Source organism: Pelobates fuscus, chromosome 12, assembly GCF_036172605.1.
Source record: "Pelobates fuscus isolate aPelFus1 chromosome 12, aPelFus1.pri, whole genome shotgun sequence".
NCBI classification, from domain to species: domain Eukaryota; kingdom Metazoa; phylum Chordata; class Amphibia; order Anura; family Pelobatidae; genus Pelobates; species Pelobates fuscus.
In genome coordinates this window covers 4,136,605-4,148,474 of record NC_086328.1, presented here as the reverse complement: position 1 = coordinate 4,148,474, position 11,870 = coordinate 4,136,605, and the positions used below count along the sequence as shown (strand labels likewise).

The 11,870-nt window shown below is 42.2% G+C and overlaps 1 protein-coding gene across 2 annotated transcripts in view; it reads right to left on the bottom strand.

The window, feature by feature from the left end:
• Nucleotides 1-478: 478 nt before the first annotated feature.
• The window catches only part of N4BP1 (NEDD4 binding protein 1), a 16,066-nt gene continuing 4,674 nt past the window's right edge, over nucleotides 479-11,870 (bottom strand). Inside the window, exons 3-8 of one of the 2 annotated variants that reach the window (XM_063438577.1) lie at nucleotides 7,078-8,552; nucleotides 5,786-5,916; nucleotides 5,060-5,156; nucleotides 4,781-4,888; nucleotides 4,246-4,353; nucleotides 479-2,996 (exon numbers count right to left, since the gene is read on the bottom strand). In XM_063438577.1, the coding sequence (XP_063294647.1) occupies nucleotides 2,663-2,996; nucleotides 4,246-4,353; nucleotides 4,781-4,888; nucleotides 5,060-5,156; nucleotides 5,786-5,916; nucleotides 7,078-8,552 (2,253 nt within the window). In that variant the 3' untranslated portion in view covers nucleotides 479-2,662. Of the gene's footprint in view, nucleotides 2,997-3,561; nucleotides 3,927-4,245; nucleotides 4,354-4,780; nucleotides 4,889-5,059; nucleotides 5,157-5,785; nucleotides 5,917-7,077; nucleotides 8,553-11,870 lie in introns of those variants that run through there. The other variant, XM_063438578.1, reaches the window with a different exon arrangement.

Below are 11,870 nucleotides of genomic sequence, written 5' to 3'. Positions count from 1 at the left end.
CACCATTATTCATGGTGTTCAGCTGGTGAGTAAGGTGCAATTATCACACTAATACGCCATCACAATGAAACAGAAAACAGCCACATAGTGATGTAGGAATATGATAGGAGTGAAGCAATTCATGATGCCAGAGGGTGTTCACAATCCTCCCATACACACTGCCTGCTTTAATGTGCAGGGAATATGGGAATACACTTTGTGTTCTTTATATAAACATTGTTAAATAACTACATACACGCCCCCAGATTGTTGACATCAGTTTTGCTCTGATAATAGGTTTTTTAGGTAAGAATTTTCCGTTAAGTAAAATGCCTCCTTGAGATAGCACTGGGAATAGCGCACGTTGCATACAGGCAGGGCAGCACAGGCAAAGGATCACATCATTACGGGCTAGAGAATGTTAGACAAATACAGATTCATTCATTCCACTATGGCCCCAACTTTATAGATTTATTTCTCAAATCACACGCACAGTGGGTTTTGGTTGACTTTTTATTCAAAATAAACATTTATACTTTTTCCTCTCAAACATTAGAAACAGAACCAGTCAGATTACACAAAATAAATTCTGGTGGGATCCTGGTAAATCCATTGCGCACGATGAGCGGTTTATTTAAAGACAGCGTACGTCAGGCCGTGCACAGTGTTCAAACCCCGTGGGATCAGTCTTTTAAAGGAAAAGAAACGTGAATGGCCAAAGTTTTCACTAATGCAGGAAATTCAAACTCTGGGCCAAAGTAGCCAAACTCTGGTAATTTGGTATAAACGCCGAGCTTCCTTTGGTAATCACATGCTGGTAACAATCCCATTAGAAGGAGAACTACTAATGCTATTAGCATTGTTGGCTTTTTCCACACCAGCTCATGCTTTATATTACATTTCCACATGTAGTTCACAGAGCTTTTATCATATTAAGGAACAGTGCTATGGGTTTACGACGCAAGGCAAAATAGGAGAGATTGGGGGAAAATAGAAAATCTGTGTGTTAATGATTGAACCTAGGTTTGCACTGCAGTGGGTCAACTGATCAGAATTCATTATTTAATGAATAAACCTCTAAACTTTGCACACTTGCAAAATGAGCTACATCTAAGCAGGGTAATGTATTGTTGGACTGGATAATCCGGTAATCATTGGGTCTCAGCCATTGACTTATATAAAAAGCTATCCCACACTAACCACCAGCTGGCATGTACAGATATCAGAGCTATGTTTGACGATTATCTTGCCATCAATGTGGAGATACTCTAGAAATGTCACTCACTACATGTCCCCTCCACACAATAATTCCATCTCTGATTAAATCGGTATCTTCTAGTGCTTACAGCAAATGTACATCAAACAGGTTTGGCACAGGAAGGCACACTCACACTGAACGCTAGAACCTTTGCATGTTGCGACGGTAAAGGCCTTAAACATACAAACATCTATTTTACGATATTTATACCTGTAAAAATAAAATGCTTACTGCCTAAGCAATGCGATTCGTACATCATACAACACGTTAAATTAAAATTTGCCCTTCCACAAACATTGACAAATGACAACAGCGTCAAACTAGTGGGTTAGCATCCAAAGCTCCCGCTCCATCTTAAACCCATATAAAATGGCGTTGCAGTAAATACCTCCAGCTACACCCCATTCTAATCACCTTCTGTTAAATTTAGCACAAAGTCGATCATTCTTGTTGGAGAAGATTCTCATCTAGAAAGTGCAGATTCCTTTCCAAGCACCAAACACAGCCAGTACCGATTTAGAAATGTTATTTTGTGGTTGTGGGAGTTTAATATGTTTTGTTGGGTTAAGGGTTTAGCTAGGATAGATAAGGAGCCTTTTATTTTCATGCCCTAACCCTCCGTGACTAAATCCAATGTTACAAAGTTCCCCCACCCCAATCACCATGTGCAAAGGGGCACGCAGTCTCCAGAATGAATCCAGCATCTGCGGTGGTGTTTAAAACCTATATTAAAATACAGGATATTCTGTGCCTCTTGCTTTCCATCAAATGTGTAATTAGCAGACAGCCATTGTCAGGGACCAGCAGGAGAATATCAAACAATCTGTACTCAACAGACTGAACCAGCAATTATTTAACGTTTTAAAAAGGAAAAAAAAAATAATCACCATCAAAATTAACGTTTGATGTTATAATTGTATACACCGCTTTTTAAAGCTGTGAGGTTCACTAAACGTCAGTGTAAGAGATACTGAGGTCTCTTCTCTCCCACTAAAGGGATACAGACAATACAGATCAGGAATCCACAGCGCGTTAAACGGCAATATATCCAGACAGTTCCACTGTAAGACGGGCTACTGCTTTGATCCCAGCTCGAACATAAAATGTTTTACCCAGAGAGGATACATTTAGCATTTGCTATTTTTCATGTACATTCTGTATAATCTCACATAGAAGTGATAGGGTTTTTTGTTTGTTTGTTTGTTTTTTTTAAACAAAACTTAAATAGTTAAACAAAAAATATTTACACAGTCTCTATAAACAGGCTACAAAATGACATCCCTTTAAGGAATTTTATCACCCACAAAAAAAACATTTTCATAAAACCTCCTGTAGTTTCTATTAATACAAAGATATGGGCTAATCACAATCTTAACCAAAATGTCTGTTTTGTTGTTAAACAATGTCAGTTAGAAGTGAATCTTTTCAATCCAGCACCATAGCAGACAAGGCGTTCAGATCTCTCATGTAGGGATGCGCAGACAGTATCTGATTAATCTTCTGATGCTGCTCAGATTCAGGAAAAATCTTTAAAAGTGCATCTTTTAGTTGAGAGGTTTCGTGGACACTTCTCTGGGGGGGAGTGACAGGAGGAGGCCGTGATGGGTTTTGTAGTGCTGGACTGACAGCTGGGGTCTCTTCCCCTAAATGAAAGCGCTGGGGCTCACAGACATATGATATTGTGGGTTTCGGCTGGGCACAGATGGCATTCGGAAGATTCACTCCTCTCTTGAATGGATTACCGCTAGGGACGGTCATACTGGAAAAAGAAACACATGGTGACTCAGTGGGCTATATCCAACATATTGCACATCTACAGATCAACTATAAGCCATGGAAACAGAGCCAGGTTGGGACAGATTCATTGTCCCAATGTACAGCGCTATGGAATGTGATGGCGCTGTATAAATAATAATAAAATAATAATATACCAGGATTGTTAGTAGGCAATCAGAGCAAACGATCATGACAGGAGATTTAGCTGGTATACTGCAAATGAACACACCATCAGCCATCCATCAATCTGCAACCCATCCAATCCTTACCAAGTACACAAAACAGAAACTAGGTGCATCATATATGTACCGATCCCTCCATAGTCACCTACACATACAACTCAGATAATAATGTTCTCAAAGTAGGAGAGGAATATTGATAAGCATTAACAGAGACATCAGTCTTACTTTTAATTTAAAAACAGACCTTGAAAAGACGCTGCAAAGCAGTAATGAGGTGTGTGCGCGCGCACACACACACACACACACACACACACACACGAAAGAAATGCAATTTATTATTTGTGCTCTGATTCAGCTGTGTGAGGAGGGAACCAGCAAGGGTAAGATCCAACAAAATAATCCAACAGAAAACTCCCTCAAAGAATCCCAAGAGACATTGACAGAGGCTAGAAAAAGTTCTAGAGCAGTCGGGCGCACAGTACGAGTCCAGGTAAGATGGTATCAAGATCAGTTCATGCAAAACTAGATGAGGGTGTATCAAATTAAGCCATCGGTAACAAAACAGTAACTTCATTAATATTTATTTTACTATTGCCCCCTTTTCTCCCCCATCCCAGTTGAGATCTTGCAGATCTAGCACGGTGAGAGTCCAGCAGAGATTTCATTCTTCAGGTCACAGGGTGAGTAGGTTAGAGAGCTGTGCTTTCTAACGATTAAACCTTGGTCTCAGCCTGTAAGTGTAAGGGCAGATAATTCATAACCAGCACACTCAGCACACGCATTTTAACACAACATCTGTCAATCAGAACATACAGTGACTTTGGCAACTCATTCACAGCCAGGAGAAACATTGTGCTTCACCATCCACACAGGGTACATCAAGTACTGGGCAGGGCTGCGGGGCACCCCAAGTGTCAGATATGCAGCCTCGCTTTCAGCTTTTCACTATTCATGTTTTTGCTCCGGATCTGCTCCCAGAAAACATTTAGAGAAGATTTATTGCCACTGACTCCTTACAGCGAACCTCACCACACAGAGCCACATCATTACCGAGTATCAGGAAGGATGCAAAGAAAATCATCCAGTTTAGGCCCATATCTTCCCAAAGGATCATCTGGGACCATGAAGAGATCGCCAACAAACGTGTACTGCAGTAACCTGGGGACAAGAAAACACCAGTTAGCACCACTATGTATAAGAACTACCAACCTTCCAGCACTGAGAGAACAGACAGATAACAAAAACTGTTGTGACAGATGATACACACTCCTCAAAGCCTGGCCCAGGGTTACTCCATTGAAGTGCATACTGCTTGTATTTTACATGAATGGGATGCCCCCTAGTGACCACAATTTGCATAGCATTGCTTTTAACAATGCACAATGACTGCACACACAACACCAACAAACATACTCAGCAATTCTCAAATGGAAAGATATAGGAGGCTAAAGACTGCCTGACACCTCTTTGCTACCACAGGCAAAGGATAGAGTCAGAGACTATAAAACATGGCGGATTCCCACTGAGGTGCAGTCAAGAGTCAGAAGGTTGCTGTGACGATGACTCCACAGCAATGCAGACGTACCGCTCTTTAATGATCTCTCTCCAGACAGGCGATTCAGCCACAAACTCCCGGAAGTTATCATTGGTCACAATGATGCCTTGTGTCCTCTCCGCAAGGTGCAACAAAAACCTGCAAGACACAGTAGCACATTATAACGAATTGTAAGACAAAAAACTGGCCAATCATCACAACATTCAATTTCACACACCTCTCTTTCAACCAAAAAAAAATCTCGGAAAACACTTGTCATTTGGAAGCCATTGTGGCTGTGTGCTCATGTAATATTAAAGGTTTCCTCACCTGTCATCGTGTGAGGCTATCCGAGAGCCCAGGACGGTCCTGGATGGCGTGAATGATAGAATTCCCAGCTCCTGCAGCTGCTGCAGGAAGTGCTGCTCTATTTGGTGAAGAAAAGAAAATAATTAGAAGTGAAAATGGCACATGTGATAGAGGAGAATCACTGAGCATCCAGCTGACACCATCAATGGATTCATCTTTAACTTAGAAAGGTGATCAGGCTTCACCTGGATGCAGGATTTAATGGTGGGCTGGTAACCCAAATCTAAATGTTAATATACAGCTTATCACTAAAAATCGATTTTAAAGCAGATCTTTGTAGAATAGCAGCTTATGCAGTGTCTAAGTGACTTGCTCCCAGAGACACCATGAAAGTGCAACAAGTGTGAAAAGATGGCACATAATGAGTGTTCACATCAAATAAAGTGGACTACACTTTGCTCACAGATATCCTAAACACAACGAATGGTAGATCAGGGTAATCTTATTTTTGGTTTTGATAAATTATGTTAGAAGCAAAGCTCGCAGGATACTGGACACTCTATCCAGCTGAAGGTTACAAGGGGCACGCCAGTCAGTACGGCCTAAAATACAGCCAACATAACTAGATAAAAAGTTATGGAGTCTAGTACCACCATGACGGAGCCCATACTGGCTTTATACACAGCCCATTAATGAAAGCAGAGAATAAAATCAAGTCCTGGACAGCTGCAATTAGCCAGTCATTACCGGTTATATTTGGATCACGCTTGGTTCGCCACTGGGGTACAAATACTGTAATGTTCCGATGGCCCTTCTTCCAAAAATACTCCACAGCGATTGCAATACCCCGGCAAGAAAAGAATCTTTTCAAACCATGACTACAAACAAAAAGGAATTAAAATGAATCAAAGCACAACAAGAAAGCATTACAATAAACAAAACTGAACGAGAAATAAAAGGGGCATTAGTAATTCATTGCTCCTAGAAGTCACCCATCAGGCAGGCTGGCACCAAGTAGGAATAAGTAGAGTGAGCGGATTTATTCCACTTACCAATGTTGCAACACTGTGGGGGAGAAAGGGAATAAGCTAGCGATTTACACTGCCCATCTTCCAGAACTTTGCTCCCACTGATCAGAAATATATAAAAAAGTTTCATACACCCACCCCCCAACTGAGCTGAATTGTGGAATATAGAGAGTGCAGAGCATGTGGGGGTCTATTGTCAGAAGTTAAGGGGGCTCCCTATGAATTATTGGGTTAATGTTCTCTTCATAATACAAGAGAGCAAAGGTATAAATTTACGGTAACCCCACATTTAAAACAAGACAGCAGGCGACATGCATAATACAATGCCCAAAACGAGCTCCATAAACACACATAGCACAGGAGGGAAACAAAACAGTCTGAATGATAAGGAGGTGAGTGACCCCAGGACAGATTGTGGGATAAACTGCAATAATTGCCAGAAGGTCTGGAATCCAGAAATACAGGATATCGTTATCATTTCACATCGGATCTCACACACAGTTGGTATTTAAGGTCACTGTATTTGTCCCATTAACAATGAAATGTGTGGGCGGATATGTACATAGATAGCCTCCAAAAATGAAAACCAAGGTTTCAATTCATTTAGTTTGCTGCAGATGACCAATAGAAAGGAGTTCTTGTACTGGATATTCCTGGTGAATGTAATTTCTTTATAAAAGAAAACTCCAAGCACTGGTGTCTGCCGGGCTGCAGGTAAGAAATCAAACTAGTCAAAAATTTAGTGACTCCGTACAATGGGCATGCCAGTGCTCTGCTAGCACCCCCCTATTGTACGGAGTCACACCATTTTGCCCGGCAGACACCACCACTGTATGGGACTTAAAAACCATTGGAGGCTCTACCCAAATATGGGGAGGAGGAGGGGCAGCAGACCTGGGGTGAATTGTTAACATAATAAACTCAAAGTCTCCCCATGCTGAAAAGGACTTCAGTAATAACACTGCTTGAGAGCAGAGTGCAATAGACATTTAGACGTGTAAGTTTACAAACCTCATGGCCACATTGCTTCCATCGATAATGATGTGCTTTAGATCTTTCCTTCCTGGCTCATTAATCAGTTCTAGTCGATATGGAACTTTAATGCCATTAAGAAATATCTGGACTCCGGTAACAGGTGGATCATTCGGATGTCTATAAGGTCTCTCGATAGGGGCAGCTGTCGCTACCTTTGTAGTGGGCACAGGGTCATACGGAAGCTTATTGGTAGATTTGACAGGAGGCATATTGGATGTTCCTGCCCTGTCAGCAATCTGTATACGTGGAGGACTAGATGTGCCCCTTGCAACAAAATCAAAAGTTTTCAGTGTTTTCCTTTCTACCTCCAACCGTGGCTTTCGAGAAGCAATTGCACAATACGGTGCATTTACCCTAGTATTAGGCTTTGAAATTATGTTTCCATTTGAAAAGCTATTGCTCAATTCACCATCAAGGGGGACCTCTTGGCTTGGGCGGGATTCTGCTATGGGGGTGCCAATAGCTGACACAGTCAAACATTCTTTAGATATTACTGGACACGAGTTGGATCTGTTTGCAGAATTTTTAGGCAAATCAGGCACTTTGTTTGTTTCCTTCTCTATTTCTTCCAGGAGTTTCAAAGGCTCCTCTGACTGTCCAAGATCCCCAATTACCTTTTTAACTACCTCCTCGGAATAACCCATGGTTTTAAAAAAGTTCACAAGGATTTTATATTCTGTTTCTGTGCTGATGTTGTCTTCACCTTCCACAAGTATCACAGAGTCTTCCAAGTCAGAAGGTTCAGAAATCAAATCAATTACTGGAATAGGTTCAGTAGTTCGGACGACTGGTCCATCGACTTGTATAGCTTCCAACGAGAAGGGTTTCTTTGAACACCGCTCTTCGTTTTCAGAACAACGCCTTTTAACAGACAGACGTTCTGTAGGCGAAGATGTCCCATTTACGGTTCCTGGTTTTGTTTCCGAAACACTTGAAAAGACTGAATCCAGCTGACTAGTCAGCTCTGTGATGAGAGTCCCTGCTTGATCTCTACATGTCTCCTGCTCACTTTCACACTTTGTTTTAGAAATGATCAGGTCACAGTTTAAAAGATGATCGTCCTTGCCACATGAGTCATCCATTGTCAGATGTAAGAGTTCCTCCTTCAGTGCACTGGGTAGAAGTAACAGATCAACAGTGTATTTATCTGCATGAGCTTCAACAAAATCCTTAAACTTTCTCTTAACATCTGGCTCCTTGTCATGGTGCAAACTTTCATTATTCTTAAAAAGTCGGACAAACTGCTGTATGTGGCTCTGAGCCATCACCACTGGCTCCATGCCTCCTTTAATACTAAGGACACCGATCTCAAGTACAGAGATGCTGGCGTAAGTATCTTGAATGAGACGATTGAGAAACAAGCCCCGGGCCCCGGCAAAGATGCAGTGCATTTCATTTGGATACCTTTCCTTCTCTTCCATTTCGGGTTCGCAAAGGCCTTTGACATATTCCTGGAAGAAAGAAATAGATTGTCTTTTTTAGTACAGTACAAACTGAAACGACACAAAAATAAATTGGCCCCTACTACACACTGTTCTTTTCTCAGGATCCTACAGAGCACTGAACACAGGTAAGTCCAGTAGAGCAATACTTCAACACCATATGGACAGCACAGTCCCCCATAGTATATAGCTGGGAGTACAGATATAATGAATGGGGGAGCTCTGCTATAGCTGGGAGTACAGATAGAATGAATGGGGGAGCTCTGCTATAGCTGGGAGTACAGATAGAATGAATGGGGGAGCTCTGCTATAGCTGGGAGTACAGATAGAATGAATGGGGGAGCTCTGCTATAGCTGGGAGTACAGATAGAATGAATGGGGGAGCTCTGCTATAGCTGGGAGTACAGATAGAATGAATGGGGGAGCTCTGCTATAGCTGGGAGTACAGATAGAATGAATGGGGGAGCTCTGCTATAGCTGGGAGTACAGATAGAATGAATGGGGGAGCTCTGCTATAGCTGGGAGTACAGATAGAATGAATGGGGGAGCTCTGCTATAGCTGGGAGTACAGATAGAATGAATGGGGGAGCTCTGCTATAGCTGGGAGTACAGATAGAATGAATGGGGGAGCTCTGCTATAGCTGGGAGTACAGATAGAATGAATGGGGGAGCTCTGCTATAGCTGGGAGTACAGATAGAATGAATGGGGGAGCTCTGCTATAGCTGGGAGTAGAGATAGAATGAATGGGGGAGCTCTGCTATAGCTGGGAGTACAGATAGAATGAATGGGGGAGCTCTGCTATAGCTGGGAGTACAGATAGAATGAATGGGGGAGCTCTGTAATAGCAGGGGAAGGGGTACAGATGGGAGGAGTGTGGGGTTAGATAACACTAACAAGCAGGATGTGTCCAGTGGGATTCCCCCATTATTGAGATTTATCTTGGTTCCCCTGCAGTTCTGTGAATACTTCCTGTATCAGGTTAAATAGCAGCCCATTTCCTCCCAGTTGTCATGGGGCAGGGATTTCCAGTCTTAGATATAAAGGGTATAATTAACCCTTACCAAACATTCATCAGTGAAAACCGTAGAAAATACAGAACACGGAAAGATTACATCTTATTTATAATCCCATTACCATGTACAGTGGTGCAGTAGTAATTGCAGGTGGGGAGGGACATTCCTCCATTTACACATTGCACCCAGCAATAGTGCAGTGGAACCCGCACTGGAGAAGAGAAGCCCACAGCAGCTTTTGTAGCTCCTGCCCTTGACCTGTACCTGGCCAGCCCGGTCCTCACTAGACCCCCAGGGAAGACACCCACATTGCTAGATATACACAGAGCTAAAAACAAAATAAAAAACCACTCTTCCTCATACAAATAAAACAACCACACACACGCAGTCCCCACTCACCACCAACCACACAATGTGATATATCATTGACACACAGACACACACACACACACACACACACAAGCCCCATACATAGGCATCATACACAATACCACAAACTATTAATGAGCATATAAAATATAACCCACATACTCACAAATACAACACTACAAAGCAACTGCATCACCTATAAATAACACACGCACAATACGGCAACTACACACCTCAATTTAAACAATTTGGAGAGGCATGCCAAGGGACTTGTTGTGGCACAGTACTTCTAAAAAGGTTGCCTACCCCTGCTCTTGGACAGCCCAGTCCCACCTCGCTGGAATTACACAGACTGATTTCTGTGTGTAGAGCTCGCTACCGTGTATGTAGGTGAACAGACTAATAACGTTACATCCCAAGAATCCGTGTGTGACGGACACCATAAATGTCACCCATTATAACATACACATTCATAGTGTACGAGATGACAGATCTCCCGTCTCCTGCAAGTTATGGTATTCTATGAGAATGTTCTAGCCACATGACTACATACATTAAGGTTATTTCAATCTGCAAGGTATATTTCATACATGTCCTTCACTGTGACAAACCATAACTATGCCCTAATTCGCATTTTATATGACGCCTAGAGAGAGAGTGAGTGTGTCTGCTCAGTGAAGCAGAGAGATAGTAGCAAGGGATTTTATTTTGCTTTTGAGGTGATGACAAGAGGTGTGCCGGGTCCCGTGACTCCGTTCAGCCCAAAATCTGAGACAGACAGAACTCACCATGTGATCTAAAATGCTCAGTAAACGAAAAAGTAAAAAAAAAAAAAACCCCATACAATCAGATTTCATGAATTATATAGAATATGCATAAAAACTCAGAATACAATTTTTACAAAAAACGATTCCATACCTATTAAAGGGTGCACTTGCTTAGTGAGCTTGCCTTTTGCACACCAAAGGAGACAGTCAGACCTAAACCACCAGTAAACAGCAGCCCGACCTGATAGTCAGCCTTGGTGGCCAACACCGCTTTTGACACAGGGAAGGAGACCAGTGATGGGCAAATGGTCAGATCCCCGGCGGTTGTAGAACTGCAACTTCTATGATGTTTTGCCATTCTAAAGGCTGGCAAAGCATCATGGAAGCTGTAGTTTGGCAACAGCTGGGATCTACCATTTGCAAACCTTTTCTTACTCCTTCAAAGTTAACATTTTAGTTTATTAAATAAAGTCCTATGGCGTGATATTGAATAAAAAGCAAGTCTAAGCTTCACACCATGAGATATGCAGCACAATCCTATAAATCTCATCATTCTCCTCCACCAATCATTTCAATCTTCCAGTCCAGCATAACATTAATTAGCAATAGTGATTGCAGATAAACCAATTCATTTTAAAAAGCTGTAACGTTAGGAGACTTACACTGTAGTATCAAAATTTAAAAAGCAATATGCCTTTAACTGTGGAGGGAGTGTATCCAATCAAAGTGCATACAACACCAACAGGTCCCCACAAAAACTTCTTTCTGAAGACTGGCTAAACGACTGCTCACCTTCCAGGCTCCCTCTCCCTTGTACACCAGCCCAAAGTGCCAAAAAGGGACTGATCAGCTGCAACCAATGACTTTACTATGATAAACCAGTTAATAAAACTTAGATTTGAACTCCAAATCCCTGTCATGGGAAGGTGACAGGACAAAAAAAAAAAAATTGTTATTAAAAATAAATAATGAGGGGGCGGAGTCTGACCGCCAAGCTGAACAGACGAGCAGACAAGGAGCTCCTGCCGGGCGGGTAGAATAGCCGACGATATCGGCGGCTACTCAGCCCAAAGACACACAGGGGTGCGATACCCACATTAGGGAGCACACCAAAGACTCGACAGATACATTTCTGAAGCCTGTCGGAGCCCAGAACCCGAAAATCAACCTGCGGCCT